Here is a 27,078-nt window from a genome sequence, read left to right as displayed (position 1 = left end):
TTGTGCAATGCACAGTTCTTGGAGGTAGTGATTGCATTGCACGCATTTTTAGGAGGAAAGGATGGCTGACTCAGGATTATGACTATGCATTGTTCAGTTCAAGAAGGTAAGAGGATGGGTGCTTGGTTGGTCAAGTTGCAAAGGCAAGAAAACTCAAGAATTAACTAAGTGTGGGATCAGTAAAGAAGAAGGATGAGACCGAAGCATGAACAAGAATTGCACATGATCACACACTCGTAAACGATCAACCACATGACAATGAAACACTTAACACCCAAAATCAGCATGCATCCATTGAGATGACAGCAAAATGACACTTACCTCCAAGTACGACACTTGAAACATAGCTTTACGAATTTGAAACACAAGTTATGATACAAGTGTCAATTGCAACAAAAAGGTGCGCTAAGTTGTGGGAGAGTGTCTAGCACATATATTATGATATATAAGATCATCTAATGCAAAAGAGTGCACTAGAGCTTCCTCTAGTGGTGCACCAGAGTGTGGCACATGCAAGAGTGGAAACAATCAAAAGCGACACTTGTGATAGTAAGAATAAGTGCAAATGACACTTGCAAAAGAAAAAATAAGTGAAAACAACACATTGGAAAGCTATAGAAAGCAAAAGCGACACTTGCAAAAGCTAAAGTAAGTGAAAGCGACACATCCGAAAGCTATAGAAAGTGAAAGCAAGCAAAAATGACAGTTGCAAAAGTAAAAGTGACACTTATGAAAGCAAAAGTGCACAAAAGAAACATTTGAGAAAACTCACTAGAATGATGATAAAATTTCCACTAAGAGTGAGAGAAATTGTCAAATAATGTTGTGCAATGTCTGTCGGCATGGATTGTGAAGTGCACTGCCCCTATCAACTGTGCAAGCACTGTCGATAAGGACTGTGTAGGGTCTATGAGTTGTGCAAGTCCTATTACCAAGCATTGTGCAATCACTTTTACTAGTGACTGCACATCCTCTATTTCCATAGTTTGTGCAAGCATTGTTAACAAGGATTGCACAATGCTTGTCTACAGAACTAAACATTGACTACTGAGCTTGCAAGAAATAGGTGTGCTAGCAAATGCATCAAAAGATAAGAATGTGTAATCAAGTGGCTTCAACACTTAGCAAATCATCATTGACCATGAAGTGACTATGATCAACTTGGAATGACAGATCGTAGGATCATAAGGAGGCTCCAAAATTCAAGTGTAGGCAAAATTCTGGAGGGTGTTTGTCACAACGAAAACACTAACAATGTGACTTTTAATTTTTCCCAAGCACATTAATTAATTAATTAGTGTTAATAAACTTGAGATATTGAATTATGAGGATGATATTGTTAATCACAAAACCGACTTTGTGAATCACTAGGAAAAGGAAAAATTTTAAAAGTAATTGCTTGAGGATATCTTGGCATGCATTCCAAAAGCAACACGTGGTTCAAAGAGTTGGCATGCATGCCTAGGATAAATGAGTGAGGAAAAGGAGAGGAAAAAACACAACACACAGATCGATACATCTAGGCATGTAAATCGAGATATGTTGCACATGTGAGAGGTTGCACAGGGATTTGCACATAGAAATTGGGCATACAACATGCAAATCGAGGCGTTGTCAACACAGATCGAGGAAACAATTTAGAATATGGATCTAGGCACTATTAGCATGCAGATCAAGGTAGCAGATTGTTGCTTGGACTGTAGATCTAGATATATCTATTTGGCTCGATTTCCAAGGTAGTAGTACAGGTTTCATAGTTGTCATGAATTTCTGATTTTCCTCTGCAAGTTGAAATAAAAACAAACACAAATGTTGGTTTTCCCAAGTTGGGGTTTCAAGGTAAAAATTTGAGTCAAATTTAATGTGCTTGATTTCTATTTTCACTGTGTAGATTTGTTAGAAGCTTAGGAGTATTTTCTATGCATGAATTCACATTTGAGTTTTTCGCAAAAAATAAACTATGGATATAAAAATTTATTGGCACATTAAATCATTTGGTTGAGTTTAAGAAAAGCTAATGTGATATCAGAGCTTTGTCTCTGAAAGAAATACAAGTGTTGCATAGGGGTTAATGGTATTTTTAAAATATTTTAGCAATAATTAATCAAGGATCTGATCTACCATGGAAACTAGTGTCAGGTATGAAGATAGATTAGAAGGAGCCTCAAATTATCTCTAGTGGAAAGATTACAATTGTTCTTAAGAAGAACAAGTTATGGAGCTTTGTTAGCTCCATAATGGTTGTGCTACATCATATCTTATTCTCCTAGACCTTCATGAGGTGAAAGAAACTAGGGCACAAAGGATTATCTTAGACAGGGTGAAAGATCACTTGATTCCCTATTTGTTTGAGAAAACAATTTCCAAAGAGATGTGGGATGCACTCACTAAATTGTACTAAAGTGACAACGAGAACCGAAAGACGATACTAAGAGGCAAACTCAACAACACCAAAATGTCCAAGAGAGAAAGTGTGACTTCTTACCTTATTAGGCTCACGTAGGTACAAGATGAGATGGGAACCATAAGGGAGACAATTCCTGACACTAAACTGGTGTGTATAGCCTTGAATGGATTTATAAAGAGTGGTATGTGTTTGTTAAATACATATTTTGACAAGATAATCTTGTCATATGGGAAACGTTATGGGATGATTTCATACAAGAAGATATTCGAGAAGAGTCTTAGCGTGGAGACCAAAAGAAGAAGGGTGAGGAGGAAGAGAACCTGACTCTAGCATCCAAGAGCAAGGGAAAGGCCAAGAAAGGCTCCATTGAAGGAGCTACCTTACAGGGCAAGAAAAGGAAGTTAGACATCAACTAAGTGAAATGTTTTGCTTGCGACCATCCAGGGCATTAAGCCAACTAGTGCCCTAAAATAAAAAAGAATAAACAAAGGAAGGTCACTGCTACAATTTAGATGGATGAGTTTGCAACCAGATTTGAGGATGAGTTTTCACTCATCGCATGTCTCTCTAGTTCAATGACCACCAACGTGTGGTATGTTAACAGTGGCCCTTCATGTCACATGACTGGAGTATGAGACTACTTTACCAGTATAAAGGAGCACAATTTGGATTTCCACATTGAACTTGGTGAAAATGCCAAGTACAAGCCAGTAGGCAATGGAACTGTCAAGTTTCAGAGGGATTTGGGAAGCCTTTACTGCTGAAGAACATGTTATATGTTCCGAGATTGAAGAAGAATATGATCTATGTTTCAACATTGGAGGACAAGGGTTATGTAATGACTTTCTGCAAGGCGAAGGTATATGTTTGTCCTGAGGGTTTTAGACTTAGCATAACAAAAGTGCTTGGAGTAAGAAGGAACAAGTTGTATAGACTTCAATTCTAAACATATAAAGCATTGGTGAGTAGTAGTAGCATTGGTCATGACTTGGGGGAGTTGTGGCATAGGAGGATGGCACACTTGCACCATGGAGCACTCAAAGTGCTCAGGGAGGTTGTAACAGGTCTTCCAACTTTCACTATAGATCAGCATGAGGTGTGTAAAGGGTGTGCCATGGGCAAGTACACCAAGACCATGTTTCCCAGTAGTGATAGAAAATCCAAGGGTATCTTGGACTTGATCCATAAAAATGTGTGTGGGCCCATTGCAATCATGTCTATTGGAGGGTTCAACTACTATGTGACCTTCATAGATGACCATTCCAGGAAAACCTGGATCTATTTTATGAAGACCAAGGATGAGGTCTTCAGTTGATTCCAAGAGTTTAAAGCTCTTGTGGAGAACTAGACAAGGATAAAGATCAAGGTTCTTAGATCTTACAATGGAGGTGTGTACAACTCGAATGCCTTCAAGGAGTTTTGTGTAGATTGTGGAATTAAGAGGGAATTGATGGTTCCATATAACCCACAATAAAATGGAGTATGAGATAGGAATAATTGAGCCATTATTGGGGCCGCAAAAGCAATGTTGCATGATCAAGATGTTCCTATGTTCTTATGGGAAGAAGTGTGCTACATGACAATTTATTTGCAAAACAGAAGTCCATATAAGGTGTTTGGGAAGATGACCCCTAAAGAGGCATACAAAGGGAAGAAAACATAGATTGGGTATTTAATTATCTTTGGGTGCTTGGTTTATTGCCACATCCAATTAGAGAAGAGGACCAAGTTTGAGCCTACTATGGAGAAATGAATTTTAATTCGATGCAATGAGACCTCAAATGTTTACAAAATCTACATTCCTACACTCAAGAAAAGAATGACGTGGAAGGATGTGAAATTTGACGAGGACGGATCTTCAAAAAATCTTGTGGATCGGTGCTAGTTGAGGTAGAGGTTTAAGAGTAGGAAGCACCAAAAGAAGAAGGGAGACAACCATTACAAATTGCAAGACCCCAGACTAGTGTGCAGGACAAACAACATGAGCATGATAAGGAGCATGATGCTCCATTTACCCAGTTCGATATGCTAGGAACAAGAGGCCAAAATGGCAGAGCATACCTTGAGGGAAGCTCAGGAGAAAGTGGATGATCCTATAGCTTCAGTTAGGGAAAGCAGAGCACCACAAAGATGTCCATCTAGATGGCTCTTATGAGCAAGTTGATAGAGTTTAGGCCTTTTTGTTTTTAGGAGGCATATGAGGAATAGGTGTGGCAAGATCCCATGGTGGAAGAGTACTCTTCCATCATGAAGAATGATGTATGGGAAGTTGTGTCACAGCTTGAAGGGAAATCAATGATAGGATCTAGGTGGATCTATAAAATCAAACATGTTCCTATTGGTAGTGTTGAGAAGTTCAAATCTTGGTTCATGGCTAAGGGTTTCTCTCAGAGAGAAGGAATTGACTATGCATGAAGAATGATGTATGGGAAGTTGTGTCACAGCTTGAAGGGAAATCAGTGATAGGATCTAGGTGGATCTATAAAATCAAACATGTTCCTAATGGTAGTGTTGAGAAGTTCAAATCCTGGTTCATGGCTAAGGGGTTTTCTCAGAGAGAAGGAATTGACTATGACGAGATATTCTCCCCTGTAGTTAGGTATTCCTTCACTAGGGTTGTGATTTCCATTACTCTAGAGATGGGTCTGGAAAATTCATTAGATGGATGTCAATATGACATTTCTCAATGGTATGATCAAGGAAGAGGTCTATATAGAGCAACCAAAGGGTTTTGAGGTGCATGGGAGGGATTCTCATGTATGTAGACTAAAGAGAGAACTATATGGACTCAAGCAAGCACCACATTCATGGTATTCTAGGATAGACAACTATCTGCTGGGTTTGGGCTTCATCCAGAGTGATGTTAACACAAACTTGTATTGCATATTTCTTGGGGGAAAGCCACTCATTCTTGTATTTTATTTAGATGAATTGTTTCTTACAGGTTCAGAGAAGCTCATTGCAAATTGCAAGAAGCATATTGCTTTAGATTTTGACATGAAGGATTTGGGGTTGATGCACTACTTTTTGGGTTTGGAAGTGTGACATGGAGATGGGAAGATCTTCGTTGGACAAAGGAAGTACTCCTTGGAGATCCTGAAGAGATTTGAGATGCAAGATTGTAGGCCTTTGGCTACACCAGTGGTGACCATTTGGGAGAAAATTGATGATTCCAAGTTAGAGATAGTGGACCCCACTTTATACAAGCAACTGATTGAATCTCTTATGTATCTGGTTAATATTAGACCATACATATGTTTTGTTTGCAATACACTCAGTCAATTTATGGTTGAGTCGAAGAGACTGCACTGGGTAGTAATAAAACATGTCCTAAGATATCTGCGTGGAACAATTAATTATGGATTGAGCTATATCTAGGAAGATGGAGTGAAGCTAGTGGGTTATACCAATGCTAACTGGGAAGGAAATACAATTGATAAGAAAAATACTTCAGGTTGCTGTTTCAGCTTGGGATCTAGAGTTGTTTCGTGGTTCAGTGGGAAACAAAAGTGAGTTGCACTAAGTTCTGCGGAGGCTGAGTACATGGAATCAAACTTGAAATCATGCAAGTTCATTTGGCTTTAGAAGTTACTCATGGGTTTGTTCGATCATGAATTGGATTTGACAATGATCCACTATGACAATCAGAGATGCATCAATCTCTCAGAAAAGATAGTGTTTTCATGAAAAGGCAAAACACATAGAGATCAGGTATAATTTCATTTGGGAATGTGTGTAGGAAGGGGCAATGAAGCTACAGTATGTACCTACAGATGAGCAGGTGGAAGAAATCCTCATGAATGCCTTGATGAAATGCAAGTTTGTCTTCTTTAGAGATAAAATGGGGTTGATGTAGAACACTTTCCTTTCTAAGAGGGAGTGTTAAATTTTGATAGCTCGAACAAGTGATTTTACATAGTCTTAGTGTCAAGCATGCATAAGATGTCTGACAAAATTTCCTAGCAAAGTGATTTTTATTTTTTCCTAAGCACATTAATTAATGAATGTTAAAAATCTTGAGATCATGAATTACAAGAATGATTTTGTTAATCACGAAGTTGGTTTTGTGAATCACAAGGCAAAGGAAAAATTATAAAAGTAATTGCTTGAGGAGATCTTGGCACGCATTCATGTTAGATTTTTCATGAACCCAACACCCGATATTTAATTCCAAGAAATTAATTACTGAACAAATACACAACTAAGTTCCTAAAAATACCATTAAGCGAAAGAAAAATTACATAATCTGAATCACAAAGTAACTCAGAACTTACTTGGGCTCCCATCCTGGGATAACGAATGAACTGAGAAAATATAAATTACAATATTTTGGATCTGATCCATGCAATCTGTTATCTCTTGCATATCTATATCTCTTGCCCCTTTGCATTGTCTCGAACCCAACAAACAATCATTGAGATACCACTCTTAATATTATGTTGTTGTTGTTTCTTTGCCCCAACCCTTAGGCTCAATTTATAACTTTTCTAAGCTAAGATCAATGACCAAAATTAGCTCGTCAAGTTAACTAAAGATAAGTGAATAAACTTTAGTTAACTTTGTTATCTTTAGCTTTCTTTACTTTAACTCAAGTACCTGTCACAAATTAAGTATTTGGAGTCCAATGGTTACAATCTTTGGGGACGTTAGATTTTAATTTTCAATAACTTTTCTTGAATTTGTTCTTGAAGGAAAGGAAATTGAATTAAGGGATATTGTAGGGAAACCTAGGAAAATAATCAACTCTAATGGCATGACAAAGCTTTTGAAAAATGAACAATGGGGGGTAATTGCACAATTATGCTCACTAGATGTTTAAACATCTAAGCCATCCATTCCTTAAGATCTCCAAAGAGTCCTTGACAATCATACCAAGATATCTGAGACTCCTAAAGATATCCCACTTGTTTGTGATCATGATCATGTTATTCACTTGATTCCAGGAAGTGTTCCTCCAAACATCAGACCTTACAGATACCCTATGCCCAGAAGAGTGAAATTGAACGTATGGTTGCAAAAATGTTAGAGGCAGGTATAATTCAACCTAGCCAAAGATCTTTCTCTTCTCCAATAGTATTGATGCACAAGGATGGATCATGGCGTATGTGTCCAAATTATATAGAGCTCAACAAGCTCACTATTAAAGATAAATTTCCCACTCTCGTCATTGATGAATTGTTGGATGAACTACATGGAGAAATTTACTTCACCAAGTTGGATCTTCGTTTGGGATCATCAAATTATAATGAAGACGAAAGACATTCCGAAAACAAAATTTAGAACTCATGAAGGTCATATTGAATTTTTGGTTATGCCTTTTGGCCTTACTAATGTGCCTTCCACATTTCAAGGTTTGATGAGGTCCACTTTCAAACTCTTCCTTAGAAAATTTGTGTTACTATTTTTTTATGATATACTAATCTACAACAAGTATTGGAAAAATCATGTTTATAGGGTGCTCAAACTATTGGAAGAGAAACAATTGTATGCAAAACCCTCCAAATGTTTCTTTGGGGTACAAGAAGTGGAATATTTGGGTCATATTGTATCTCATGAGGGTGTTAAGGTAGACCCTAACAAAATTAAATCCATAAAGGAATGGAAAATCCTCACAACCTTAAGGCATCTTTGAGGATTTCTCAAGTTGATAGGGTATTATCACAAGTTTGTTAAGAATTATGGGAAAATAGCAGCACCTCTAACAACATTACTAAAGAAAGACTCATTTTTTTGGACTCTAGAAGCAACTAAGGCCTTTGAACATCTTAAAGAGGCAATGTGTTGGGCTCCGGTCTTAGCTACACCAGACTCCACCAAAACCTTTATTGTGGAATGTGACTCCTCAAGAAATGGCATTGTTGTTTTTTAATGCAAGAAGGAAGACCCACTGCTTTTGAAAGTCGTTCAATCTAGGGAAATAATTTACACAAACCTATTTACGAGAAGGAAATGTTGGCAATACTACATGCCTTGAAGCAAGGGTAAATACATATCATGATGGTATCAAAATACTTCAAAGTAAATGCTTCAATACATATCAAGGTAAATACATATCATGATGGTCTTAAATACTTCTTGTCACAAACATTATCTTTAGAAGAGCAACAAAAATAGGTCATAAATATGTTGGATTATGACTTTGAAATCATCTACAAAAAAGAGAAGCAAAATGTTGTTGCAGATGCATTCTCAAGAAGGAATGAGGATGTGGTGGCATTGCCCTATGCCACTTCTATTATCCAACCTGATTAGATAAATGAAGTAAAGGATCAATGGAAGAATGACGAAGAGATGTGGACACTCATTCAAAAGTTGTAGCAAGATCCCAGTGCATTTGATACATTTATCTGAAAAAAGGATTCATTGTGGTACAAAGATTGCTTATATATATGTAAGAACTCCCAACTTATACAAACGGTTCTTTTTGAATTGCATACCTCTCCTATAGGAGAGCACTTAGGTTTTTTAAAAACTTACCACATGGTCAAGAAGGAATTTTTTTGGGATGGTCTTAAATCTAATATTCAAAAGTTTGTGGTAGAATGTTTGGTTTGCCAACAAAATAAAGTTGAGACAATTAAGACCCCAAGTATTTTACAATATTTAGCCATTCCAAGTCAGCATTGGGAGGAGGTCCCAATGGATTTTATCACAGGTCTACCCAAGTCTGAAGGAAATAGTGTCATCATGGTGGTAGTTGATAGAATTACCAAGTATGAACACGTTTATGCACTATCTCATCCTTCCAAAGACAATACAATCACTACTGCATTTGTGGAAACAGCTCAAAGGCCAAATTGAAACCCAAAGATGATTGTAAGTAACAGAGATCCCATTTTCACTGGAAATTTTTGGACAAAAACATTTTCTTGTCTTGGTACTCAATTAACTCATAGCTCATCTTATCATCCTCAATCTAATGGGAAAACTGAGATAGTGAACAAATGTTTGGAAAGATATATTTGTTGCTTTGTATTTGATAAACAAATATAGTGGGTCAAGTGGTTACCTTTGGCAGAATGGTGGTATGTCACTTCCTTCCATACCACATCAAAAATGACCCCATTTATGGCAGTTTATGGATATCATCCACCATTCATCACATCGTCTTTAAGAAACAATTCTACTGTTCAAGCAGTGGAAGATCACATTGAGCATCAACAACAAGTTCTCCAACTCTTAAAGGATAACCTGACCCTAGCGCAGAGTCAAATGAAACAACAGGAAGATCAACATCGCAATGAAAGAAGTTTTGATGTGAGCAATTGGATATTTTTATGGATACAACCATACAAACAAATGTCCCTCAAGCAAGCTAAGAAGACCCAAGTACTATGGCCCTTACAAGGTGTTGCAAAAGATTGGTACTATGCCATACAAATTGGAGTTGCTTGCATCTTCACGAGTACACCTAGTTTTCCATGTTTCATGCTTAAAGAAGGTTATTGGTGACAAGCTCCTAGTTCAAACTATATTTCCAGAACTTGACGAGGAAGGAAAAATCATATTGGAGCTTGAAGCAATCACAAAAACAAGAATCTAACAACTATGGAATCGATTGATTTCAGAATATCTCATTAAGTGGAAGAACTTACCTACTAAAGATTCCACATGGGAGGATGAGTATTTTATACAGAAGCACCCAAAACTACTCAAGCATTGAGGACAACACCTTTCTGAAGGAGGGGCATGTTAGGTCTCTGTAATACTAGTTTAGCCCCTATATTGTTATTTTTGTGCCCTTACAATGCATGTCACATGTGGCACATCTACATTCATGCAACTCACTTGCACACTTTGCATGTTACATGCAATCAACATGAAAACTCCTAAAGAGGCGAAACAAGGTCCTTCTAGTCAAGACACAAGGTTAGAAGTACCTAACTAAGCTACAAAAGTCAACACTTCCTCTTAGCAATGGAGGTGCTTCTAGAAGAACCTCCTCCACCTAGATATATCTCCAATCTCATCACGTCATCCGTTGTTGTAGCTACTCCCTTTAAACTGGAAGACTTCCTTGCTTCCGGCTTTAGAATATGATCTGAAAACTTGTTCCTTCCAACCATTCTCCTAGGATCCTGCTCTTATGCATCCATCAAAGTTAGCTCATACCAACGAGTCCTGATAGATCTGGAAGAGACCTCCTTCCCATCTAAAATATTAGAACGTTGAGTCCCTAATATGAACTCAATCTTTAGAGCTATTTTCTCAATATTTGTCACTAACATCGATCCATGATCCAATATCCCCTTAGATTTGCTTACAGGCTAGCCCTATAAGCTGGACAACTTACCATTCCTAAAACTAACCCTGATTGTTGTGTCTTGGGCAGCGCTCTTTGAACATATGAATGCTTTTCCCTTTTCGAACTCAACATCATACCCCACATCCTCTAGAGCTGAGACTGAGAGAAATTTCATCTTCATCCCTAGGACATATAATACTTCTGCAGCCTCTAGAGATCCTCTTAATTCCAGTTAGAATAACTTGGTCAATACCTCCCACATTTCTTTGGATGTTTTCTTCCTAGATATAATGATGAGGGATAATATGGTCCTTCACTCTGTCCAGGATAATCATCATGCCTTTCATGTTCTTCTTATTATTGGTGGCCAAAAGTGTTGCATCAATAGGAAGGATTTGAGTTTGTGCTACAAACTCCCAGATCTCATTCTCCTATAACACTAACGCAATCATGTCCTTCAAGGTTTCATAGTTGTACAATCCATCCAAGCGATCCTCAAACCTGATACTAGTCACCATCTTGTACAGTTGATCAAACCCTGCCAAAAAAAAATTGATCAGATGAAGAATTTTCCTACAGTTATATGTCTTGGGACACATGGTCACTACCCCTCATGACACTCCTCCTCATATTGAGTCCCGACTACCTATCCCACATGCACGTAGACTCTTTGATATTGAACCCACACACCATCCTGTCAACTCCACATGACTTGTTGATCTACACGTGTTGCAATCTACTGTCAACAACAAACTTTGCAACATGACTCCATTATCTACCTCTATGGATATGACTACTAGGTCCCTTAGTATAATAGGTTCCTACACAACCCGCTGTCAATTCACATTATAGTTGTTAAACAGAGTGGCCCTTGTTGCTTTTGAGACTTACTGAAAACTCTATGTTGACAGCCTCCACTTCCTCTATTATGCAGTCATTATATCATTACGATGCAACCTCAAACTCCTCTCTATGCCTTTGATCTTGTCCTTGCAGCCCTAACCTATCTATGTTCCATGATGTTGATTGGTCAACCCTATTTGTTGTTCAACCTCGACTTTGCTTTTGTACCTATGACCAGTCGTCGAATCTCCTTAGCGGCTATGGGTTTGCCTGTTGGCTACTAGTGCTCATTGGTGTGGTGTCACTTTTCTTCAATTATCTCTATGGCCCTACCCTCACTCCTTTGCATTGACCACCATCTTATTTTATTGTCGCAACAGTATTATCCCTTCATGTTATGGTTCAATCTTACTTTTCCTGCTTCGCTCCTTTCGGTCGCGGTCATGGATCAGCTTAACATTTTCTGCAAACCTGATGTATTGGCATCTCGACTAGTTTACAATTCTTTGTGCTCAAGTGTTGTTGGTTGAGTGGCCATGCACTTCTAATATTTTCGACCTTGGCTTGATTCACTGGCAGTCGTGCACTTCCAATCTTACCCGATTCACTAGAAGCTAGTCCATCACTCAATTGACCAATTGGTCCTAGTAGTTGTTGACTGCTTTGATGGTTGAGTGGGTGTCAGGCCTATCAACCACAACCCCACTATTTTTTTGTATTTTTAAAACGTATGTGCCCACTAAAACAAAAAATTTGCTCTTATTTTTTCGGCCTATTTACTTATGTTGCTTTAAAAAAAATGATTCATACAATCGCAGTCGAACCTGGTTCCAACAATCTGATATGAACTTGACACTTGTGATTCCAAGATTGATTTAGAGTGTTAGCTCTGATAAAATTACAAGATTTGAATCACAAATATTTTTTCCCAACAAATCATTTTATCATTAATAAAATCTTTGAACTTACTTCGGTGCCTGACCTGGGATAATGGCCCAACTGAGAAAATACAGATTATGATATTCTAGATCCGATCTAGTAGATCTAATCTCTCTTGCAGATCTATATCTCCAACCCCTCTACACTCCCTTAGAGCCAACACACGTTCATTGAGATACTGCTCTCAATCTTGTGTTGATGTCATTTCCTTGTCTGGACCCTTAGGCTCAATTTATAACTTTTATAAGTTAAGATCAACGACCAAAATTAGTTCATCAAGTTAACTGAAGATAAGTGACTTAACTTTAGTTAACTTTGTTATCTTTAGCTTTCTTTACTTTAACTCAAGTACCAGTTGTAAATTTAGCTTGATTTACATTCATTTCTCATGCAAATCACTTGCACACTCTGCATGTCACATGCAATCAACATGCAAACTCCACATGTATCATGCATCTGACATGCATGCCTTGCATGTTGTATGCAATCTCCTAAAGAGGAAAAACAAGGTCCTGGTTGTCAAGACACAAGGCTAGAAATACTTACTTGAGCTACAAAAATCAATAATTCCAAAGGCAGCATGCACTTCAAGGAAGTTGACAAACATGCTTAGGAGCAGCGAGTGAGGAAGGAGAGGAAAAAGGCAACATGCAAATCGAGGTATCTAGGAATGAAAACCAAGATAAGGTGCATGTGTGAGAGGGATGCGCAGGGATATGCACACATAAATCAAAGTGTATAGCAACACATAGATCAAGGCATTGTTAACACATAGATCGAAGCAATAATTTGGCACACATATCTAGTAATTATTGTCACATAGATCAAGGAAGTTGATTTTTGATCGGCATGTAGATCTAGATGGATATGTTTAGCTTGATTTCCAAGGCATTGGGACAAGTTTTGTAGCTGTAATAAACTTTTGATTTTCCTTTGCAAGTTGAACAAATGTTGGTTTTCCCTGGTTGAGTTTCTAGGGTAAAAGGTTTTGTCAAAATTTAATGTGCTTGATTTATATTTCCACTGTGTAGATTTGTTAGAAGATCAACAATATTTTCTATGCATGAATTCATATTTGAGTTTTCTACAAAAAAATAAATTCTTGGTATAAAAATGTATTGGCACATTAAATCGTTTGGTTGGGTTTAAGAAAAACTAACAACGATCAAGAAAATCCATATACAGGTACAGGAGATGTTGTAGAGTTATAGAAAAATATAAGGTCAGGCATGATCAACATAGAATAGAGAAGTTGTTCAAGGTGGGAGATAAAGTGTGGTTATAGTTGAACAAGGAGAGGCTATAATATCTTGGTAAGAAAATCAAGGCTCTGCAATATGGTCCCCTTGAGATGTAGGAAGAGGTGGGAGATAATGCCTATAGACTCATTCTACCCCCATACATGTGCATTTACTCAGTTGTCAATGTAAAGAGTTTGAAACTATATGAGCCTTCCATGCTAGATCAAGAAGAGGAACATGCCCTATCTTCTGTAAAAGATTTAGCGTTGGATGCTCAGGAAAAGTTGATAGAGGATACAATTTTTCAAAAGAGGTCCAAAACTACAAGACAAGGGCAACATAACCTTTGGTAGATGGGGTTGAAAAGACAACTTTTAGGCAAGGCTAAATGGTATGCCTGAGAGAAGGTGGAGGAAAATTTTCCCCACCTCGTTCAATAGAAGCTTTTAGGGACAAAAATCCTCTCAAAATGGGGAGGTGTGATCTAGATTGGATCAATATATTGTTTTTCATCCATCTTGATGCTTTCAGAGTGGAAAAAGTGGAGGAATCAACTCACGGGGCCATTTTTATTGGCAGCATCCAGTTTTGTGAATTGGGGTCTGAAACTTTAAGGAAGAATTTTGGGGCATCAAATGACTTTTTTTGGGAGTAAAATGCTTTGTATTTAGTGTTTCACTTTTTTCCCTATTCTATATACAATTTCCTTCCCAACAATAGAAGAATCACTTCAAACAGAGTCTATATACAAAATTTATGCCACTCAAAAGTTGACATTCCTGTTTTGACCACCATAATTCAAGAGTATGTCACATCAGCCCCAATTACTCGTGGAAAAGGGGCTAGCCACGAGATCATGACAAATAAGACTCTAGAAGAGTCCATATTGTAACTCTAGTTAAGAGTTAAAGGAATCAAACTTAACCACTAATAAGCTATGAGGCTATGTTATAATTGGGACACCAAGAGGAAAAGGGGTTCATTCTTTCCAATTGCATTTTGTTACATATACAAGCATAGTAGCAAAGAGGGATAGGGAGGGAGTACACTGTGAGAATTCTATCACTGCAGTAGCTGATTTACTTTTCCTACTTATTTTGCCATAAATTATTCATGAAATTACTTCAACAAACATTAAAATAAATATTGCTGCAGATATCACACCATAATACAGAAACAAACATATACACAAGAATCAACACATTGACACAGTTATTTTGGACTAATGTCCCCAGAAAAACCCAATGTGGAAAAACCGGTGCAACAAGGGAGGATTTTATTCTTCAGCAATTTTCTAGTACAACATGGTCCCAAACTGGCTTACCCACAGATAGACAAATTTTCTAGCACTTCTTCTGAACCCAGCGTAGGCCCTACTGACCTCTGCGTCAGCCTGAAACCCTCTACGTCAACCTGCTGAGGCTATGCGTAGCCTCTCTGGCTCTCTGCATCACTCCTGTAGCCTCTGCGTGGATGACGCAGGCCCTTTTGGCTTTGCGCAGTCTTTGTTGCCTCTGCGTGGCTCCCTTTGGCTTTGTGTCTACTCTTCTGCCTCTGTGCTGATCTTCCATCTCTCTGTTACGTACTTGCTACCTCCTGATTGCTCTCCAAATCACTGGTTCAATTTCTCAGCTAACCTCACTCCAGAAATTGAACTGTCTGGTCTCCCTCAGTGTGTTTTCCAAGTGACCTCAAGCCTCCTCTTATACTTTTCTCGTTGACAAATCAACAACCGAGATTAAGTCCCTAATCAATGGCTAAGATTAGATCTGGCTTGATCCATGTCTTTTGGACCATTCTAACACAGTTTCATATTAATACACATTAATATTTTATTTTCCCTAAGTTTAGACTTAGGGACTCCATTAAAAATATTAATTATTTTAATATCTCCTGAACTGTTTAGAATCTGCCCAAACCCTTGCTGGGTATTAGAGATCTCATGTGCCCCAACCTCTCCACCAAATTGCATGGCTAGAGCACATCCGATGCTACCCCAAATCAACACTCCCTCTTAGCGAGGACTGTGCTCTAATAATACTCCTCACTGAGTATCACCCTGATCATCCGGCATCAGTCCCTGTGCTGATGTTAAGCCTCCCTGCCCAACATCCTCTGCACTGTTGCATCCTATACGACAATTCCCTATGCATCCGTGCAGCTATTGGTCCTTTCTCCCAACACTGCATCCGCACTACAACTCCCTCTGCATATGTGTTGTTGTTGGTCCTTTCTCCCAACACTACATCTGCACTACAACTCCCTCTTCATTCGTGCTACTAACATACTACTTTTGAAAGGGGTTCTTTACCATCCCCGTCTTTTCCCTAAAGTAGTCAAATTTTGACTTTCCAAGGGCCTTGGTGAGGATATCTGCCACTTGTTCTCCTGTAAGAGTGTAGTTCAACTGTAAAGCTCCTCTTTGGACACAATCTCTGACAAGGTGACACCAGATATCAATATGCTTCAACCTATCATGGAACACTGGATTCTCAGAGAGTTTGATGCAACTCTGATTATCACACATCATCATGGTCGCCTCCATATTTCTTCTAAATAGGTTCACCAACAGTTTTCTAAGACATAAGGCTTCACATGAAGCTTTGCATGCTGCGATATATTTTGCCTCAGATGAGCTGAGAGCCACGGACTTCTGTTTCCTACTGCACTAGGAGGTCATTCCTGATTCAATGTTGAAACAATATCCAGAGGTACTTTTCTAATCCACTGAACTCCCTGCCCAATCTGCATCAGTAAATCCACTCAACCTGATATCCTTCCCCTTGGTGTATAAGAGCCCATAATCAACTGTTCCCTGTAAATACCTAAGAACGTGTTTGGCTACTGCCCAGTGTGCCCTCTTTGTTTCCACCATGAACTGACTGAGGGTGTTGATAGCGTAGCAAATATCTGGCCTGGTATTGACCAGATACATCAAGGACCCTATGAGCTGTCAATATAGGGTGGGATCGACATCCTTGTCTTCTGATGCATCAATCTTCTTCGAGTTGGTGATCATTGGTGTAGCCATAGGTCTACAGTCTCCCATCCTGAACCTTTTCAGGATCTCTGTAGCATACCTCCCTTGCCTAAGGAATATTTCTCCTTTCTGATGCCAAACTTCCAACCCTAAGAAGTAGTGCATTCGTCCCAGATCCTTCATATCAAACTTTGTGGCTAGATTCTTCTTACAGTCCTCAATGAGTCTGGATGAGCCTGTCAGAAAGAGATCATCCACATATAATACTAAGATAAGTGGCTCGTTCTCTATAACCAGATAGTAGAGATTCGGATCTCCATCACTCTTGACAAACCCCATCTTCTACAAGTAGCCATCTATTCGACCATACCATGCTCTCGGTGCCTGATTCAGCCCATACAAGGCTTTCTTCAGTCTGCATACATGAGACTTCTTCTCATGAGTTTCAAAGCCCTATGATTGTTCAATGTATACCTCTTCTTCTAAAACCCTGTTCAGAAATGTCATCTTGACATCCATCTGATGGATCTCCCATCCCATCTGGGCTGCAAGAGATATCACGGTCCTAATATATGTATATCTAGCTACCGCGGTGAAGGTTTCCTCATAGTCAATCCCTTCCTTTTGAGCATACCCCTTAGCCACAAACCTGGCCTTGTATTTCTCAACACTGTCGTCCGCAGCATATTTGATCTTGTAAATCCATCTTGAACCTACCACAGATCTGTCTTGAGGCCTTGATACCACCTCCCAGACATCATTCACCATTATGGAGTTATACTCCTCCACCATCGCATCTAGCTAGACCTGATGCTGCACTGCCTCCTTGAAATTGGCAGGCTCCCCATCCTGAGCTACTAATGCCTTATACATGTCTGGTTGTTTTCGCTCCCTCTTACTGTTCCTTGGCTCATCGATGAAGTTCTTTGCATCACATAGAATTTGACGAAGTTCTCTGCTAGTTTTTCCTCTACCAGCAAGTGCTTATGTTCGCTCCTCCTCCTCATCCTAAGAATCTTCCTAACATGAGGAAGAATTCTTCACTTCTGTTGGTTGAAGAGGCATGACCAACGGATCCTCTTTCGCTGCTCCTCAGAAGGCATTTTGCGAGATCTTCTGAAAGCTCTGTCCTCCATGAACTTCACATCTCGTCGTACTACTACCTTCCTGCTCCATGGAAGATAGATTCTGTATGCCTTAGCGTTCTCGCTATATCCCACCAGATACCCCTTTTCTGCAGTCTGATCCAGCTTCTTCCTCTTTTCTTCGGGTATGCAGCAATATGCTAAACTCCGAAATATCCTGAAATGACTGGCTTCAGGCGTCTTCCCAGTGAAGACTTTCTCTGGAGTAATCTTGCCCAATGCCCGATGAGGAGTCCTATTTTGAACGTAGACAATTTTGTTGCATGCTTCTGCGAACGGGAATTTTGGCATATCTCGATCATACAGCACGGCCCTAGCTGCTTCTACAATAGTCTTGTTTTTCCTTTCTGCCACCCCATTCTGCTCCAGATTGTAGGGAGTTGTCCACTCTCTTTTGATGCCCTCCTTAGCGCAATAATCAGTGAAGTCCTTATCGACATACCCTCCACCATTATCTGAGTGCAAGACTTTTATTTTCTTACCAGTCAGATTCTCCACTAGAGCCTTGAACTCCTTGAATCGACATAAAACCTCATCCTTGGTTTTCAGAAAATAAATCGAAGTTTTCCTCAAGTGGTCATCAATGAAGGTAAGGAAATACTCGGCACCGTTGAGAGCTTTGATGGACATAGGTCCGCAAATATCTGAGTGTATCAATCCTAGTACACTCTTGGCCCTGTGTTTGCTCTTAGGAAATGTCGCATTGGCATACTTTCCTAGAGCGAATCCCCTACGTACATCATCTCGTTCCATACTCAGATCCAGAACTCCTATTACGGTGTTCCTGATAATTCTCAAAGCTCCATGGTGCAAGTGACCCACCCTTCTGTGGCATAGTTCGTTCAAGTTCTTGTCCCCATGACTTCCTATTAGTGTGATTCCAGATTCTAGTTGTAATCTATACAACCAATTACTATTGATCCTGATCTGCACTTTCTTTTTCTAGCTCGGGTGTCGGACGTATGCCTTTTCCTTGATGAAGTAGACGTCATAGCCCTTGCCTTGTAGTTGTGACACAGAAAGAAGTTCATCCCCAATCGTAGTACATGCAGCACATTTGTGGCACCGAACCGCTCTCCCGATTTTGTCTCAAAAACTATGGTACCCTTTCCTACTGGAGTACACTTTTCCTTGTTCCCCATGGTGATTTGAAAGTTCATCTTCTCTTCTCGATATTCTGAGAAACACTCCCTAATTCTCTTCATTTTCCACGAGGCTCCATTGTCTATATACAATATTTTTGATGATGTAGCACTAGTCATGCACACCACTTCTTCTTCTAACTTGGAAGCCAACATAAAGAAATCAAAATCTCTTTCTCTTGTGCAATCTTCTGAAAATCTGCTTGAGTCCCTTGAGGTGGATGCCTCTACATCGTGGTCTTGACCCATCACTGATTTTCCCTTTCTATCTCTGATTACTTGCTCTGATACCATGTGAAAATTCTATCACTGCAGCAACTGATTTACTTTTCCTACTTATTTCACCATAAGTTATTCATGAAATTACTTCAACAAACATTAAAATAAATATTGCTACAGATATCACACCATAATACAGAAACAGACATATGCACAAGAATCAACACATTGACACAGTTATTTTGGACTAATGTCCCCGAAAAAACCCAATGTGGGAAAACCGGTGCAGTAAGGGAGGATTTTATTATTTAGTGATTTTCTAGTACAATAGGGTGCCAAACTGGCTTTCCCACAGATAGACAAATTTTCCAGCACTTCTTCTGAACCTAGCGTAGGCCCTACTAACCTCTGTGTCAACCTGAAACCCTCTGCGTCAGCTTGAAACCCTCTGTGTCAACATACTGAGGCTCTGCGCAGCCTCTCTAGCTCTCTGTGTCGCTCCTGCAGCCTCTGCATGGATGACGCAGGCCCTTCTGGCTCTGCGTAGTCTCTGTCGCCTTTGCGCGGCTCCCTCTGGCTCTGTGTCTGCCTCTTCTGCCTCTGCATTGATCTTCCATCTCTCTGTTCCGTACTTGTTGCCTCCTGACTGCTCTCCAGACCACTGATTCAATTTCTCAACTAACCGCACTCCAGAAATTGAATTGACTGGTCTCCCTCAGTGTGTTCTCCAAGTGACCCTCAAGCCTCCTCTTATACTTTTCTCGTTGACAAATCAATGGTCGAGTTTAAGTCCCTAATCAACGACTAAGATTAGATCTGTTTTGATCCATGTCTTTTGGACCATTTTAACACATTTTCATATTCATACACCTTAATATTTTATTTTCCCTAAGTTTAGACTTAGGGACTCCATTAAAAATATTAATTATTTTAATATCTCTTGAACTGTTTAGAATCTGCCCAAACCCTTTCTGGGTATTGGAGATCTCATGTGCCCCAACCTCTCCACCAAATTTCGTGGCTAGAGCACATTTGATTCTACCCCAAATCAACATACACAAAGCGGATTTGTGCATTTTAGCAGCCCACGGACCACAGACCTTACTTCTCTATATTTGTAGCCATTTTCTATTCAGAGAAAGAGAGCAGAGCAATGTCACCTTCCAGGTGGGTTTTCTCCCGAAAGGGTTTCCCAAGATATATCTTGTGTCAAATGTGGTTTGTTAGTTTTTATTTCAATATTCTTTATTTTTTGCATAATTATAATTTGCATGCATACACAATAAATACTAATTTACAGATCCAGAAATCTAAAGAGAGATAAACCCTCACAATGTAGATTGTAGATTTTAAGTATAATTTATTATATCTGTTGTAATAAATTGTTCAGTGGAATATCTACAAAAATGTATGGATCACAAAGAATATATGCAGACTAATAATAACCCCTTAAACTTATAAATTAATTAATCAATGTCATCCTATAAGTATGTGACACAATCATCATTTTTGTGATGAAATCATGACAGTGGGACCTTACATGGTGTGGGAGGTAACAAATACTTAATTACACAAAAGATATATCAATGTGACAAATTATATTGTTAATACAAATGAGGTTGATTACTATAAGATATGAGTTAAGGGATCACCAAGACCCTATGCGACTATAGTGTAACCACTAAGGATGTATAAAATAGAACCCACTAGGACCATAAGGTAGACCTTAAAGGGTTGCGTCACGAAGACAAGAGTAGTGAACACAAAACCTAACAATTATTATTTTCATAATTATTAATCACTGAGTCAGTTTTAAATAATAAATTTAACTATTTCTTAAATGGAATGTCGTTGATCCTTTTTATTTTGATCCCATTAATAATGACTTAATTTCAATCTATAAAATATTCCCTTAATGTGTTTTCAAAATTTTAATATCTGTCCATTTAATATAATTTTACTATACTGTTTCTTATTTTTCCTCATAATTTTATTTTCTTTGTAGCTATTGGCAGATGAAGAAATTGTAAAAGAAGTGCTGGAGCGTACTGCTTTAAGGCGCATTGCTGAGCCTCATGATGTTTCATCTCTGGTAGCTTTTCTGTGCCTACCTTCTGCATCATATATCACTGGTCAAGTTATTTGTGTAGATGGAGGAATGACAGTAAATGGTTTCTATATATGATAAGAATGTAAGGTTTAATGCTGGTAAGGTGGTATTTCTCTTATTAAACTGTGGCATCTCCATATATAGGAACAAAATATTATTAAATTGTGACATCTCCATATATAAACAAAATATTAGTGATGTGGGTAAATTATTTTTATGCCTTATTTTGGACTTGGTCTTAGTTTGGTTTAAATGTATGTACTATGAATTTAGTAAGATATTATGAGATATTGAGGATCAACGACATGATGGGGTTGATTAAATTTGGATATTTTTTAATATATGTTTAAGGAGAAAGTTGATATATATGTGTCTTTTTGTATGTGTGTATAGATAAAAAGGATATGGTGCATAATTATGTATGAGTGGAATGAATTTATTGTATATGTACATGTTTATTGGTATATGTATTTTTTATTACATTTTATATAGTGATGATTATATATATACATATGGTTGTGATTATATATAAGTGTAAGTTGATTATGAAATTCCACAGGGTATGTTGCTATTTGAAATTATGATGACTTTGGTTATGATTAATGTTTAGTGTAGTGCTAAGTGATGGTTTGTGATTATACTATGTTTATATATATAGGGTATTCCTTATTTTTAGCCACCAAATGTTTGGGTGTGGTATTGTATTAATGAGGAGATTTAACTAACCAATAGAGATGACCAAAAAGAAATGGAGATGGTTGCACTTCAGGGACATTTAAAAAGTTCTTCATACAAAACATTGAAACAAGGACTATCCATTGAAACAGGGACTATCTAAAATATTGAGAATAAGTCCAAGAGATTTTAACTTTTAACAACCCTGAGTTAATTAAATTGATACCAAAACCGTTGTAGTAAGAAGAAGAATTGGATATTTTATTTAATTTAATAAATTATTTAACTAATTAATTGTGATTTCTAATAATATATTTAACAGAAATAAAAATTATAATAAATAACATAACTAAAAACTGGGAGGCGTGTAGAAAATTAGGATTTAAAATATATCTAATGGAAAAGTTAGCTATGATACTTGGTGAGGGAAACAAAAAAACGAGAAATGACAAATGCTTTTAGCATGACCTCGTATCAAAGTGAAGAAGTAAAATAAAATATGAACTTTCATGATGATTTGGTATATGGTAATCTTTCTTATGAATATATTTGGTGTGTAGTTGGGTAATGAAGTATATAGGTTATATTTGGTGGGTATTTTTGAAAAAAAAAAAAATATTTGTTGTACTTTCTTTGTGTGTCTCACAAAAGTAACATATAGATTAGAAGGTGATGTGAAAAAGAGAGTATCTCAACATGATTGAGTATATAATCTAAATTTAGTATCTAGATAATGCAAGGAGATGAAGAAAGAAGCATATACCAATTAATTTTGATCAGATTGTTTTGGAAATTTTAGATACTCTATTACCTAAGTGTTGATATCTAATTTTTTATTAAGGGTGTCATATATATATATATATATATATATATATATATATATATATATATATATATATATATGGGTACTAATCAGGGAAGAAAGTCAACCTTTCTCTCAACATCCCTCATAATAGACTCACTGAAGAGAGCAACAAAGTTACTCTATTCCAAAACGTCAACATGTCACCTTACCAGACTTAAACCTAAGTGGGGAGGATAACAACTATTCCACCTAACCACCCAAGCTAACACACACACACATATAACTTAGTGAGTTTTTAATAATCAATTGACACATACACACATAACTTGGTGAGTTCGTAATAATCAATTGACACACACAGCTTAGTGAGTTTATAATAATAATGGTTGTGTTAAATATGATATGGAATTGATTAAATAAATGTCAAAAAATAATTGTAACAAAATAAAAATATTTATAATTATAAGTTAAGCATATATAAAATGATAAAAAAAAAATTAAAAACAAAAGAAAAAAAATGACAAAAATGAATTGTTAAAACAATTTAAACCCCAAAAAAAAGGTTAAAAACTCAACTTATATATGACCATGTGAGTTTATAATAATCATGGTTTATCCTTAAAATTATAAATTAAACATATATAAAATGATAAAAATTAAATTAACAACAAAAGAAAAGAAGGATGAAAATGAATGGTTAAAACAATTTAAAACCCCCAAAAAAGTTTTAAAACTTAACTAAAAAACCCTAGCTTACTTCTCATAAAACAAACTTTAGGGTTCCATACTTCCATGTTTGCTTTTGCTTGGTGTTGGAGATGTGAGAGAGGATAGGATTTCTTTGAGAAATGGAGTTAATGGCTCCTTCATTTTTGTATGTTTATGGAGTCTACTTAATGGTTTTTCTTTGATTATCATATTTTATTGTTGATTGTTTGTGCTTGCTTAGTTATTGTTTGTGAGGTTTTTAGGTGTAGATTCTCTCATTTTTTTGAGTGTTTGCAAGGATTTATTGTTAGAGGAGTTTTTTTTGGGAGCTTTCGAAGATTATGTGAGTTTAAACCCCCATTCCTTATCTTTCAAAGGCTAATGAAGTTCCATGCAATTATTTTGTGGGATTTGAGTGTTCTTTTTTTTGTGTATTTCATTATGCTAGGATTTTATTGTAATTTTTAAACTTCCAACTAAGATTTGTTCGGTTGGTTGTCCTACGATGGGATTTGTTAATCGATTTTATGATCAACAATATTAAAATCTCAAAGCATTGTGATTTTTTCCCTATTATTTTTCTAATCCATAACCTTCCTTCAAAGGAGTATAACCCTATGATATGAACCTATCTAGAATCATGCTTCATCATTGACATTGATCTTCACTTTTCTTTTGAATTTACTGAAAATAGATCCCATCATCCAACTACACACATGGTAGAAGGCAATGCTTTAATAGATGACTTTGGGCAATGATGTGGTTCCTCAAGTAGTATCATTAATTTTTGTGGTTTATAATGATCATGCTGGTGTTTTAGGGATGTAACTTTATATTGATCATGTCATCTATGGTAGTGGCTCATTCATGTTTCTATTTATCAAGCATAGGTGCTCAAGTGCTTGGCATTATTTCAATAGTAATGTTTCTTAGCATATGATGGTACCATGGTGTTTGATTGAGTTATTATGAGATTGACAACATTATTCTAGTACTTGCACAATAAAAACATGTTAGTATCTACATATGCATGCACAATATCATATTGAATATGAATTTATTCCACAATTTCTACAACTTTTGTGTTAATGGTATATGAGGTCCCTTTTTTCACCTTGCCTATTGCAATATGTTGATAATGGGTCTATGGATAAACTATTTAATGATGTAAAAGTGCCAACTATTGAGATGTTATATTCTTTATAGAGGAAACTCATTTGAATAGAGTGTAGTTGGTAAATTGGTTGATCAAGGTAGATCAACTAGGATGAAGCTCAATTTTCTACTTAAGGTGGATCCACTAGGTAACTCGTTGGTCAAGGTAAATTGACTAGGAGGAGAATTGGTGAGACGATCTAATTCGAGTTGATGATCGACGTTGAAGTAGGGACATGTATTGTAGTTGAAGGTTGATGAGTAGCCAATAAAAGTTGATAGTCAATGAACTGATTCAAAATAAATCACAGTCGATGACATGCATGGTTGACAAACATTGGTGGTTGACTAGTAGTTGAGAGGTGATCGAATTCAATCAAATTATGTCAAAAATAATAATCCCAATATTCTTGGGATATTAGACAATGAGATTCAACCTTTGGTAGTTGATTTGGGTAATACAAATTAAGGCTTCTTATGTAACAATATGGTTATAAATCAAGCATGATGTAGGATTGAGAAAAGATGTTGAAAGTGCTTGATTAGTAGTAGATCAAGTGGTTCACTATGAGTGCATTGGTCTTAGGTGTGGAACAAAGTCAATGTTCATTATAATTAGGTTGTATATTCAATGAAGAATATGAATAGTAGTGAAGCCCAAAGGTTGGATGGTTTTCTCGTTTAAGGGTTTCCAAGGTAATAATATCTATGTACTATGCATATCTTTATATGTTTGCATTGCTTATTTTCTAATTTATTGTTCTTCTAAAAAGGTTTATGGTAATTAATTCATACAATCTATTTTATAGTTTGATTGACTTCTGGTCTAAGAATGGAATATTTGGTATCTGGGTGCCAAATTAATTGAATATGCCATGTCCCTTCTCAAACACATTAGTAACTAGGAGTTGCTACACAATTTTGCACATTTTTTTACTAAGGAAGAGGACCCCACACTTTCGACTTAGGAACTTAGGAGCCAAATCGACTTTATTTAGCTGCTAGTGGAATGTGGGGGCTACCCACATAGGAGTTTGAATTAACCATTCCATATGCTTGGAGGGAAAATTGAATGGGTGGATGGAGGGGCCCATATGAGACTAAGGAGGCCTAAGGAGTTATAAAGAGATATCAGCTCTCATTTTATTTTCATTCGGAATATTTGACAAACAAACTCACTCTTGTACGCTCTGCTATTTAGCGAGTCTACTGGTTGTTTAGCCACGAGTTTTCCGCAAGGAAGATTCAACCTCTACTTCGGGGGACCATCCGTGCCCGCCCTAGGGAGGCTGTTCCACAGAGATTGCAGGAGTTTCCAACAGCGATTCATAGCTCAGTCGGCGACACAGAGGAAAGGACTACGTGTTTTCTGAGCAACCAGAAATACGCAGAGGTTGATTTAGCCAACCAAGAGGCCGAAATTCCAAAGTCAAAATTGAAGAAATTCCCTTATGGGTTTTTCTGAGTTTTGTCCAAGGAGTCTAAGGCTAAAAGGGCAGAATTTTCTGGACAGTTTTTTGGCACTTTCCATCAGGCCAAAAGTCAACAGATGTAACTGGAGAGCAACTCCCAAAAGGCCGAAAATCCAAAGTCAAAATCAGAGAAATTCCCTCCTGAGTTTTTCTGGGTTTTGTCTGAGTCTAAACCTAAAATGGCAGAATTTTCTGGGTAGTTTTTTGGCACTTTCTAGTAGGCCAAAAGTCAACAGATATAGCGAGAGAGCAGCGCCCAAAAGGCCGAAAATCCAAAGTCAAAATCAAAGAAATTCCCTTCTGGGTTTTTCTGGGTTTTTTCCAAAGAGTCTAAGGCTAAAAAGGAGGAATTTTCTGGGCAGTTTTTGGGCACTTTCCAGTGGGCCGAAGTCAGCAGATGTAGTTGGAGAGCAGCACCCAAGAGGCTGAAAATCCCATCATCCAACTACACACATGGTAGAAGGCAATGCTTTAATAGATGACTTTGGGCAATGATGTGGTTCCTCAAGTAGTATCATTAATTTTTGTGGTTTATAATGATCATGCTGGTGTTTTAGGGATGTAACTTTATATTGATCATGTCATCTATGGTAGTGGCTCATTCATGTTTCTATTTATCAAGCATAGGTGCTCAAGTGCTTGGCATTATTTCAATAGTAATGTTTCTTAGCATATGATGGTACCATGGTGTTTGATTGAGTTATTATGAGATTGACAACATTATTCTAGTACTTGCACAATAAAAACATGTTAGTATCTACATATGCATGCACAATATCATATTGAATATGAAATTATTCCACAATTTCTACAACTTTTGTGTTAATGGTATATGAGGTCCCTTTTTTCACCTTGCCTATTGCAATATGTTGATAATGGGTCTATGGATAAACTATTTAATGATGTAAAAGTGCCAACTATTGAGATGTTATATTCTTTATAGAGGAAACTCATTTGAATAGAGTGTAGTTGGTAAATTGGTTGATCAAGGT

General features: G+C 37.4%; 1 protein-coding gene across 1 annotated transcript in view; it reads left to right on the top strand.

Moving 5' to 3' along the window:
- Positions 1-21,637, top strand: part of LOC149148898 (tropinone reductase homolog At5g06060-like) — a 208,215-nt gene extending 186,578 nt beyond the window's left edge. The window contains exon 5 of the mRNA XM_089442307.1: positions 21,167-21,637. Within this exon, the coding sequence (XP_089298433.1) occupies positions 21,167-21,346 (180 nt within the window). The 3' untranslated portion in view covers positions 21,347-21,637. The remainder of the gene's footprint in view (positions 1-21,166) is intronic.
- Positions 21,638-27,078: the final 5,441 nt, after the last annotated feature.

Source organism: Pinus tabuliformis, chromosome 9, assembly GCF_031772625.1.
Source record: "Pinus tabuliformis cultivar Carrire ecotype Pingquan chromosome 9, CPIR1, whole genome shotgun sequence".
Taxonomy (NCBI): domain Eukaryota; kingdom Viridiplantae; phylum Streptophyta; class Pinopsida; order Pinales; family Pinaceae; genus Pinus; species Pinus tabuliformis.
Note: the sequence above shows the minus strand (reverse complement) of the source record. Positions and strands in the feature narration are given on the sequence as shown.